Raw genomic sequence first — 12,114 nt, 5'->3', positions numbered from 1 at the left:
GGCCCATGTCTACTTAATCAGGGTGGTGTCAAGTATGTTCTCTGCAACAGTGAACATGGGCTATTCAAATGGTCAGTAAAGACAGACAATGCAGCTATAGGTTTCCAGAATTCCTCTCAGAATTTAAAATTAAGATAAAACAGGAATTTTAAGGAGGGATTCTCAAAAACACTCAGCACTATCCTAACTCTACTTCCATTGAAGTCAATGGTAAAAACAAACACACACATGACCTATCCAGGACAAGAGTTGGGCCAATACTGAACACTTCTGAAAACCTCACTTTTAATATTCAACTCTCAGTTCTCTATGCACCTTTTAAATGGAGGATTCAAAACCTTGAAAAATGTCATAGATATAGGTAATCTGCTAGACATTTGTTAGATATATTTAATATTTTTCCCTCAAAGTCTGTTAAGAGTCAAGAAAAGTATCATTGTTCTGTCAACATTTACTAGTTTGAAAATACTACACCTCATGGATATAAATTATAGTATGACCGTAATAGAGCTAAGGGATATACCTGATCATTCTTCTCAAAACAATTAGCTAAATGTTGTAAAATCAGGAAGATCCCAAACTTTATACACGGAAAACAGTCTCCCAAAGGAAACAATGGATTGTTCACAAGGGAAATAAGAGGAGTGGGGAATAGTTAGGAATTGACGCAACTCTTGTTCATATGAGAGTTTGTGGAGAGCAAATAGGTTAACTATTTTACGACCATACAAGGAAAGGGATACATTCAAGTGGGATATCTGGGATTTAAAACTGTTCCTTAGAAACCTCGTGTTTTGGGGATGATTGTTTTCTTTCTTCATATTTGTGTAATTATCAGTATTTTAATTTCTTTGGATGAATTAGCTGTTATTGAAACAGAGGTAAAATAACCTGGTTCAGAAGATCACAGAAATCAGGGATGGGAAAGCTCTATTGTGCAGTATTGGTGTTAATTAAATCCACCCTCCTGAAATCTCCTTCTCACAGTAAAAACACAATGCTTTAGAATGAGAACAGGACAGATACTGTAAGTAAGGTTTACTGATGTTCTGTTGTATCTGGTTCATCTTTTGCAATGAAGCAGTTAGATCTCTAAAAACACAGTACTTACGCATTTCAGCAAATAGCTGCCTTCTTTCTGCCATGGTATTTCCTCTTTTCCCACAATCTTCAATCATTCTAAAAGACAAAATCACCAGAAAATATTTAATATCCAGAAGCTGAACATTACCCCTTGCCAGCCCTACCATGGCACTGTTTGGCATTAAAAATCAGATCACGTTCTCCTCTGTGGCCTAGAGTTTGCTTTCAATTTAGCATGTCCTAAATAAGGGGATCTTATTGGTAAATTATATAAAGGAAGAAGAAATCAGAAAATGTAATATCTCTGCCTCTACCAACCACGGTTGAACTCAAACCAGAGTTCACATATTCAGAATTTGCATTTCACAAACGTTCTCTAACACTTGCATAATAGGCACTGTTTCTACATAATATGCTGGGCAACTCATTTGCAGAAATAAAATAAATGCAAAAGGGGCACAAATGTAGGGGCTTTTTTTACTTGCAGAAAAATGCTTAAGGTATTTACCTAGGTCCAGTTATCAATGTCTGGTTATGATGTTTAAAAGGGCAGTGTTTGGTTATGTATGTAATCCCTCTCGATCTCATGTGTGGCCATCCATATGGGAGGGCCTTCTCTATTGAAGGAAAAATAGTATTTTCCAAACCACATGTACCGTTTTCTTCCAGCAGCATAATGCTAAAATCATCTTTTCTTGGTTGAAAAACCCTTTAGTTTAGCAATTATTTCCTTGTTCACGTCACCTCATCATTCTGTCGCTTTGCCCATATTTATTTATTTTGCTGTACAGGCATTTCTTTGGCACTCATCATTGTAGTATCTGAGCAGCCAACATACATTAATGAATTCATCCTCCTGTGAGCTAAAGAAGTATTATTAACTCCATCTCAGAGTTAGGGGAATAGAGGCACACAGGGATTATATGACTTGCCAGGTTCACAAAAGGTCTATGGCAGAACCAGGAGCAGAATCCAGGTCTCCTGAGCCCCATCCAGTGTAGCACTTTAACCACAACACCATTCTTTTCCTGGAATGTTATATTGTTACAGCTGTTCTTTATATGGAAGGCATGCTTTTGAGACCTTTAACTTCTATAAATAGGCTCATTATTATTAATTTTCTTTATATACTATAATCCATAACCAGTGGCGGATTAACAAATTTGCCACCCCTAGGCCCTCAAAAAATTGCCCCCCTCCATGGCAGCTCACCTCCGCTCCCCCGGGGTAAACCTGGGAGGGAGGGGGGAGTAGGGGAGTTGTGGCACACTCGGGGGATGGCAGCGGTGGAGTGATGGTGAGCTGAGGCAGGGAGCAGTTCCCTGCCCCCACCCCAAGAGTTACTCCCTGTGCCCGTGGGCTCCAGCTCACCTCTGCTCCGTCTCCTCCGATCGCGCCGCTACTCTCTTCTCCCTCCCTCCCAGCGATTTAGAGCACCAAGCTTGGGAGGGAGGTGGAAGGAGGGAAGCGTGGTGCGCTTGGGGGAGGAGGCGGGCCGGGGATTTGGGGAATGGGAGGAGTTGGGGAGGGGCTGCGAGCAAATTTGCCGCCCTAGGCCTAGGCCTTGTTGGCCTAGGCGATAATATGCTGCTGTCCATAACATCCTCAAGCAGGCGAGGGTCTCACTGTGCTAGACATTTTACAGATATATTGTAAAAACAGTTCTTGCCCCAAACAGTCTTAAAGACATGATACAACAGGAGGGTGAAACAAGTTGCAGTAATCTCACTTAGTTGCTTCCTATTCTTCATCTTTCACTTTGCTTCCTACCCTTGTGAAAGACAAAGTATCTTACAGTGTTACATGAAGCTAAGAAATAGTTATTTTCAAGTCCCATTGGCAGAAATTCAGTCATATCTCACATCTTCAAAATCTTCTTTCCAGATTATTATGGATTTACAAAACTAGTATGCACCAAACCCTTGACAAAATTAAGATGTTATTATGACCCACTGGTCATTGTGCATTGTGTCCCCCCTCTGTGCTCAAACCACAGAAGACTGCAATCTTGTTCAGCTCTTAACTACGTAGCTTGACTCTTTAGCACAAGCTGTAGGGACTCATGCTTTCAACTCTCGACATCTTCAGGTCAATCCTCACTATCAGCCGAGGTATCAGCTGCAACATTATTTTATGCCATTGATTCTATTGTGCTTATAGTAGACAACAGTTCACAGAAAAAATAGCAATTAATGTTATAAGGTTCTTCTCAATAGGAAATAACTTTTATATTGCAGATAAGACAGTTATAGTGCATCTAACAACAGTTATTTTCATGGGCTAATTAATAAGGGTGTTGATCAACAAGTCAGTAAACTTCAATGTACTACAAATTCTCTTGATCAGAATCCCAAAATCTGTTTCAAAACTCAAGTTTTCCAGTCTCTGAAAATATTATTTAACTTATATGGATATGCTGAGTTGATGCCTTCTATGTTCACTGTATACTATAGTCCAGCTTCAGGAAATACAGTAAATAAATGGTTTAGTAGTGACTGAGTTTGATCTGACTTTTTCAAAGGCAATCTCTTCCCCTATTTCCATGCAGCACCAAGAGCACTATTTCATAAATAGCTTTTTAATAAAAATCAGGAAATATTTGATAAGAAAATTAAACATACTTCTCCCCCCAGCCTCCTTGCTGTTATGAGGCTTTCATTTATAAATATTGTAAAAGACTATGATTAGGGTTGCCAACTTTCTAACTGATGAAACCCAGACAGCCTTGCCCCACCCCTTACCCCTGAGGTCCCGCCCATTCCTCTGAGGCCCCGCCCCTGCTTACTCTTCTCCCCCTTCCATCACTCACTCTCCAAACCTCCCCCACTCACTCCCCCCTCTCCCCAGACTCACCTGCTGCCTGGAGTAGGGGAGTGGGGTCAGTCCCCATAGTGAGGGACCAGGGCTGGGGCAATTGGGGCATGGCAGGTCAGAAAGGAGGGGAGGGACAGGATTCCCCCCGCCCTGGGTGGCAACACCTACCTCTTAGAGCCTGGTCCAGAAGCCAGCCACTTCTCTTTGTCAGGCATCAGCAGCTGAGCAGAGAGCAGCTCCTCCATGTGACTCCAGATGCTGCTCTTTCCACCCCCCAGTGGTGGAGCCTGGACAGCGATCACCTTCCTATGTCCAAGCCGATCAAACAAAAAGGACCCTAAACAGAATCACCCACAAAAGCCCAAACCAAACCAGCTTTCCCCAGCTGCAGGGGAAAGGATTGATTCCCAAATGCAATGCCCAGGAGTGCCAGCCTTTCTCCAGTCCATCTCCATTCCCTCCTGAGCTGCATACCTCACATGCAACCCTCCAGCCTACCCCTTCCAGGCAGAGCTGGAGGTCACAGCCAAATACAGCTAGCTGAACTTCCCCCCGCTTAAGCCACACAATATTTGCACCCAGAGCCCTGCACTATTTATTGGCCCCCAACAAGATGGACCCTGTAATGTTTATTAACCCCTTACAAACACCCCAAAATACACAACCCCCAAAGGGCCGAAGGACTTTTCATCCAAAAGCCCTGCAATATCCATACCTCCCCACACCTTTCTTATTCTCCTTCCAAAACAATCACGTCCCAATGCCCCACAATAGTGACTGCCATCCAACGCACAGCTTGCAATGCCACCCTCCCGAAACCCTGCTGCAAACCCCTGCCACAAGCCCCTCATTATCCCCCAAAAAGTGCACCCCCAAAAACCCTGTGGCACGTAGTACCTGCCCCACAATCCCTCCCCATTTGCATGGGGCAGGGAGCTACCACTGGCCACACTGCCCTCTGCTAGGGCAACTTTTACCCTCCTTCCATCCCAGGAGCCCCAGCAGCAGATGCCAGCTTCTTCTCGCACGAAGCCAAGGGGCAACTTACTAAGGCTGCAGTAATAGCCGCATCTCCTTCCCCCCATGCCAAGGATGCAGTGCAAGGGGTGCCCCTGAGGCGTCGGTTCCAGCTCCAGGTGTCCATCAGCCCCACAGCCAATGCAATTGTGATGCACAGCCACACAGCAGTGGCCAGCTCCGAGAAGTCTTTCAGCAACTGAGGGCAGCCATACTGTGGCCAACTGAACAGCTGACCAGACACTGCCAGGTTCCCTTTTCGACCGTACATTCCGGTCAAAAACCGGACACCTGGCAACCCTAATGTCATATGTCTAGTCCATCTCATATGAGTTGGACTGCTATAGTAGAAACTGAGGATTTTAATAATCTCTGTTCTATAGTGATTCTTCTTACTACCAGTACATTTCTGTATCTTGAACTATGCTATATGAAGCGGGTCTTTTGCATGTCAAGTAGCACTGATGTGGGTCTTGTTTTGAATCATTAACCCTAGAAAGGGACAAATTAATTGCCATATATGCATAAATTTTGCTCATTTTATCGTCTGGTTGACGCTACCCAATTAATATTTTGACAAACGCCTATCTCGCAGGCATGGTCTAGGATAGATAAACATTAAGGGAGTCAGCTAGAGTCCTGGTGAGTGAAATCATAGACGGAATTTGATCAATCATGGAATAAAGAAATTATGAAGTCCTACGTAATAGGTATGATGCAAGTGAGGGCACAACATTAATTTATACAAAGTGAGACACAGCTCCAGCAGGAGAGATTGAAAGAGACCCACCTTACAATAGCCAATAGCCTGGTGATTAGGAAACTCACCTAGGATGTGGGAGATGAAGATTCACATTCTTGCTCTGGGTATTCCCACATCCCAGGTGAGCACTCTCAGCACCACCCTATGCAATCAGTTAATTGCTTGGATTCTAGCCGCTCTCTCTTTGGCTTTTCGTGAACAATTTTCTAAATGTCTTAGTTTCATCCCACAGTTGAACGGGGAAAATTTCTGACATCTCTAAACTCTTCCTGGGACAAGAAAACTGTTTCCCTCTCACACCTTCCTTTGGGAGGCCAAGGTGTTAGCACCTCTTAAACAAGCAGTTTTCTTGTCCTTGCTCAAGAAGCCACCTGAAATGATACTTTGTTGGAAAGGGATGAAAGTTAGATATGTGCCTGGGTACCTTGTTGAATCAAGGCCTTAGGATGGGTTGAATGATGTTATTTTCCTGCTATATACTAGACAAAATGAGAAGTGCAGTTTTCTACACAGCTGTTCAATTTTTTAAAACCAGCTTTGGCTAAGCAATAATAGTCTGTTTTCAGCACAGACTTTCTGTATTTAAACGAGGGGTGGGCAAACTATGGTCTGAGGGCTGGACCGTCCTGCCCAGCCCCCGAGCTCCTGGCCCGGGAGGCTTGCCCCGGCTCCTCCACTGCTGTCCCCCTCCCCCGCAGCCTCAGCTCGCTCCACTGCCGGCTGAATGCTCTGGGCGTTGGGGCTGTGAGCTCCTGGGACAGCGCAGCTGCAGAGCTGGCCCTGACCTAGTGCTCTGTGCTGAGTGGGGATGGTGGCGGCGGAGGTGGCAGCGTGCCTCAGCTCCAGCCGGTCGGTGTAGCTGTAGCGCCGCCAGCCACCGGTGCTCCAGGCAGTGCGGTAAGGTGGCAGGGAGCAGGGGAGATTGGTAGAGGGCAGGGGAGTTTGGGGTGGTGGTCAGGGGGCGGGAGTGTGGATGGCAGTCAGGGGGGAAATAAGAGTTGAATGGGGGCAGGGGTCCTGGGGGAGGAGTCAGGAAGGGGGGGTTGGATGGGGAGGCAGGGGGCAGTCAGGGGCAGCGGTTCTGGGGGCAGTCAGGGGACAGGGAGAAGGGGCGGTTGGATGGGGCATGAGTCCCAGGGGGGCCATCAGGAATGAGAGGAGGGGTTAGATGGGGCAGCGAGGGTCCGGGGGCAGTCAGGGGACAGGGAGCTAGGTGGTGCGTGTGGATGGGGCAGGAGTCTCAGGGGGTTGTCAGGGAACAGGGTGTTTGGATGGGGCAGGAGTCCTGGAGGAGGCAGATAGGAGGTAGGGGCTGGGCCTCCCCTAACTGGCCCTCCATACAGTTTACAAAACCCGATGTGGCCCTCATGCCCAAAAGTTTGCCCGCCCCTGTTTTAAACCCATTATTTACATATTTCCTCTTTGTAAGTTGATTAAACTCTTACCCAGGCACCCATCAACTGCTGTTACTTGGGACACTCTGGTTTAAACCGTCCTCTGCAATCTGTAAACCATTATTTCTTTCTATGACTTAGTAATACTAGAAATATTGATTTATGAAAAGGAAGCTACCCTCCAACATCTAGCCTATAGTTATTTTAAATATATCTTGAAAGCTGCATCCAATACCCACGCATGGTCTATGGTAATGTAAGATGAATTAATGTGAAATCGTCTTTTCCCCTCTCCTTCCTTCTCACCCCCATAAATAGACACTGTGGGTCAAATTCAACTCTGGTGAAAGTGGGTGCCACTGTGCTGACTGCAGCAGAGTCATATCTGTGCTTACTTCAGAGATGAATTTGGTCTGGTGAGTAAGAGGTTAAGAGAGATGTTAAGTGCTGGGTAAAACCATATTTGCAAAGTCACCAACTTCAGCAATCCTTGAAGTTAATAACTAGAATCCAGAAGGGCCATTTCAGAACCTTTCTCCCCTTAATGGATTTACTGGTGCCTTATGAATGACTTGTTCCATTTCTTTTAATGAAGTAGGTCTCTAATAGGTCTCTCTCAGCTTTACATTCCAGCAGTAATCTTTGGCAATATAATAAAACTGTTCAGTGCTCTTTCCTGAGGCTAGGTATAATTGCATGGCACTTACAGTACTTGTTTGTACTTTATCTAGATGAGCTACTCACAGTGTAGGAGAAAAAAAGCTGTTACTAAGCTCATATCAAATATGTGCCTCAGCAATTCTGCCTCTTCAACAGCTCGTCTTGTTCAACATCTAAATTAAAAAAAAAATCCATGTCTTGAGTCATACATTTAGTAAAATGTTTTCTTCATTTTTAAGAAAGAATGTGATCAGAGACTGTTCATTAGTTTCCCTTTTGGGAGTTCCCTAAACACAGGATAGGCTTTTCAAAAGCACACAGCACTGGTATAATTCTTCTCTCATTGAAGTTTTGCCGTAAACTTCAGTGGGAGCAGCAGTGGACTAAGTCTGAGCCTGTTTGAAAAACTGACTCTCAAAGTCTGAAAAACAAATCATCCTCATAAAAAAATCAACACAACACCAAAAAGAAATGGAACCAGTTTCCTGGTCAGACACTTGAAAAGAGTCCAAATATACCAATATCAAACCTAATGGACACTACAAAACCAGCATCTTAACAAAGGCTAACACAATTCTCATGCTTCAGGCTTGTTTGTCTGTGCCAGTTTTTAAACACTAGGGTGAAAGCCTGTCCCCAGTGAAGTCAATGGGAGTTCTGCCCTTGATTTCAATGGGGCCAGTATTTCACCCTTCAGCTATCATTTGTTTATTCAATATGTTTGAAAACTCTATTTTTTAAATATAAAAGTATCATCAACATTAATATTAGTCTATGCCTCTCCCATATCTGGTTTGCTGTTCCACTGCCTTTGACTTGGGCAGCAAAAAGGACATTTTATAGAGAAGCCCATAATATAACTCTAGTGATAAGATGGCAGAGGGTCCTGAAGAGAAGCATTACGTAGTTAATAATCTCTTTCCTTGAGACAGAGCATGTTGACTCCTGCTTTCACTCGGGGCTCTTCTTTGGCAGTACAGTGCCACAAGGCAGGCTGGAGCATTGCACATATAATTAAATTCCCTCAGAGGTAAAAGGATTTCTTAGCTTTCCTTGTTCTGGTACAATTAAACCCACATTCATTTATAATAAGCCAGCAACGACAGAACTAGGTTGGGGAGGGTTTACGCATTTCAAGGCTGGTTCTAGTTTTTGGTACACAAAGATCTGAGGCCTTTTTTACTGTAGGACAACAACTAGTTTCATCTCCTTTGTAAATCATAAACAACCTCTAAAGAAAGTGTGTGAATACTACGCAAGAAAATATATGGCTAAACAACTAAAATTATTTATTACCCATGCACCTATTGTGAAATCAACTGAAATCTTCTTTTATTACAATAAAAACCTGGCAACTGATTCATTAGACCACTGAGTTTTCAACCAATTTGTTTGTTTGACACGGGACTATGTGGCTTAAAATCGTTTTGTATCATTGTCCCCTTACTGATTGGTAGATTTTGGTATCCAAAACTATCAAATGGCTAGCCATGGACTGAGAGAAGTTCAAATAATACTGTGAGCTAAAAATATTGCTTTTCTCTAAATTGAGAATTGAATGAACATATGACAAAAAAAAGACAGCACACATGGGGCACAAATACAGTAGGATAAACACTCATACATGACACTTCAAAAAGCACCAAGAGTATCACCCAGTATAATAGAGGCAAGTAGCTAGAGTTAACTAAGAAATCATTATGGCATGAGAGAGTCCATAATTACATGCGAGGACATATTTAATATTAAGGACCATAGGTCTATTGTATGTAGAATTTTTCAGGGTGCAGAGTTTTCTTGGAAAAGCAAGAGATGAAACAGAGAAGAAATTTTTTTTCTACTCCATGCCTTCTAAATTATTTCAATATTTGCTGAAGAGCACAAGTGGCTGTGATTTAGGGGACTTCAGCTTAGGTTCTCCCAGCACACGAGAACTGGAGAAGTAAACTCTTCTTAATGTCCACCACATATAACACAGAAGGTTAATGTAAGCTCTTCTGTTACAAAGCTATCCATAATGGGGTGTATGGACCCTTTAAGAAAAAAGGGGGCTAGAAGACTCCGTTCCAGGTGTTGGAATGAACAAAGGCCAGAAAATGGCCTGGTAGCAGAAGAGAGGAAGTGGTCCTGGGGAATTAGGAGTTGGATGAGGGTTGCACAAACCCCAAGACACTGTTCCTTTAAAGGCCTGGGATCAGGAGCCCTATACCGTGGTGGGGGAGGGGGCAGAGCTTCCCTCTCTTCCAGCCAATTGGAAGAAGCTCTCTGGAGGAGTGCAATACACAGATTGCCTTCCCCTTAGAACAGAGGAGACATGGAACGAGATGGAAGGCAGGGCCAGAGGGCTGAACTCCAGCCAGGAAGAGCTGGGACTGGCGGCTTTGAATGGATCAGAGTGTCAGAGGAAGAACTCTGAGTATGGCAGAAGAGCCAGAGCTAAGTATGAACTGTTCAACTATGATTCTGGACTTCATGCTGGGAATTGTTTGGATTATTTTGTGATTAAGGATGCCGAGTGAGGACTGTGTGAACTTTATTTGATATTAAACCTGCCCCAGATAGGGATGCTGTGAGCCACCACAGAGACCGTGTGGAGAGCTGAAGGGGGCTGCAAGAGGGGTAGGATGCCTGTAAAGCAAACTCCTGGCCATGAGGAGATGCTCAGGTTGTGGCCACCCTGCTACACTTTCTTGATGCAAATCTGTTCGGTCTTTGCCTCACAGCAAATCCAGGCCCTAAAGTAACTGAATTAGCCATTGGATTACCATACGTCTTGCTATATATCAGTCTGGTTCATTAGCTTTTCGTGATTAATGAATAGCTGAAAATTTAGTGGAGACAAGAATATTAGCAAAAACTATGGACTTAATTAATGATATATTTGGCTTCCAATGTCATCACTACGACATAGTGTGTTAGCCATCCAGCAGTGAAAAACTGAAATAATGAATAATCCAAGAGCAAAAAACACCTTATTTCAACACGTACAGGATGACGGCACACGAAGGCAAATGCTAACTAAAAGGATGGAACATTAGATGCCCCCCACTGGGTAGTTTATGCTCCCAAATAAAAAAGGCTTAATCCACTGAATTACTTTTAACCTAATTAAAATCTGACATTTTATTATGCAATATTATTTTTACAAGAGCATACAGGGAAAAAATGTTACCCAGTATAATTAGGCAGAAAATGGACTTGTACGAAAAGCCAGAATGCAAAACTAATGTCTGAAATATTACGTGCAAAGCCAGAATGCAAAGCTAATGCCTGGTTTGCTAGGAAATGGACAAAATAATAATAATAAAAAAAAATAAAATAAAAAAAAGCACGGCTCTATACTGATTCACTGCTCCAACTCCTTGAAAAATACACACACTACCACCAGCACACCTCGGGTTGTGCTAAATAGCTACAATTACTGTAGTAAATACAAAATATGCAGGGAACATTTTCAGTAAAACAGCTTTTAGGCTGTAAAGATCTCTGCTACAGAGCATAAACATTTCATCTTGTAGAAATATGTTCTCATGCCCTCATCCTTGCTTTCAGAAATGTAGCTGGATAAATATCCGTGTCCTGGATTTACCTTTCAGATGGTGGGGAGGGGGGAGAATGAGGAAGCCCATGAGAAAAGCAGCTGTAAAGTGGCACTTATTTTTGAAAAATGTCTGATGCTCTTCAGAAACCCCGAAGAGCTGTTCTTCTTCATGTAAAGTACATAAGATTCTGGTTAGGAACATTATTCTAGGGGCAGATCAGTGTAAAGCAAGAGCACAGACACTCACATGCTAGTATTGTGTCCAGTTTGGGGCCCCACACTACAAAAAGGATGTGGAAAAATTGGAAAGAATCCAGCAGAGAGCAACAAAAATGATTAGGGGGCTAGAGCACATGACTTATGGAGGAGAGGCTGAGGGAATTGGGATTGTTTAGTCTGCAGAAGAGAAGAATGAGGGGGGATTTGAGAGCTGCTTTCTATATGAAAGGGGGTTCCAAAGAGGATGATAGATCTAGACTGTTCTCAGAGGTAGCAGATGACAGAACAAGGAGTAATGGTCTCAAGTCATTCTTGTCGCAACCCGTGCCACAGCAGATCCTGAAACCCAGGGATTAAATAACCCACACCTCTCTGTCAGCCACCTTTAAAATATAACGGACCTATGGAGCTTTCCACTGATCCCCTCAGACAACCTACCTTCTAGTGCTTCACCACTTCCCTATGATAAGCTTTCTGTGATATGCAAATCCTAAACCTCCCCGACTCTGTACTTAGACCATTACTTCTGTTCTGTCATCTCTCCTTTTCAACAGTTAGATATCGTAGCCCAATCTCTCCCTCTCTTTCGAACCCTTTCATATAGAAGCAGCTATCTCGTCTCT

At 43.5% G+C, this 12,114-nt stretch overlaps 1 protein-coding gene across 20 annotated transcripts in view; it reads right to left on the bottom strand.

The window, feature by feature from the left end:
- DTNA (dystrobrevin alpha) overlaps positions 1-12,114 on the bottom strand; it is a 319,437-nt gene that overhangs the window by 136,790 nt on the left and 170,533 nt on the right. For all 20 annotated transcript variants that reach the window (XM_075062987.1, XM_075062988.1, XM_075062989.1 and 17 more), the window contains exon 2: positions 1,112-1,179. In XM_075062987.1, coding sequence (XP_074919088.1) covers positions 1,112-1,178 — 67 coding nt within the window. In that variant the 5' untranslated portion in view covers position 1,179. The remainder of the gene's footprint in view (positions 1-1,111; positions 1,180-12,114) is intronic.

This window comes from Chelonoidis abingdonii, chromosome 2, assembly GCF_003597395.2.
Source record: "Chelonoidis abingdonii isolate Lonesome George chromosome 2, CheloAbing_2.0, whole genome shotgun sequence".
Lineage (NCBI taxonomy): Eukaryota > Metazoa > Chordata > Testudines > Testudinidae > Chelonoidis > Chelonoidis abingdonii.
Note: the sequence above shows the minus strand (reverse complement) of the source record. Positions and strands in the feature narration are given on the sequence as shown.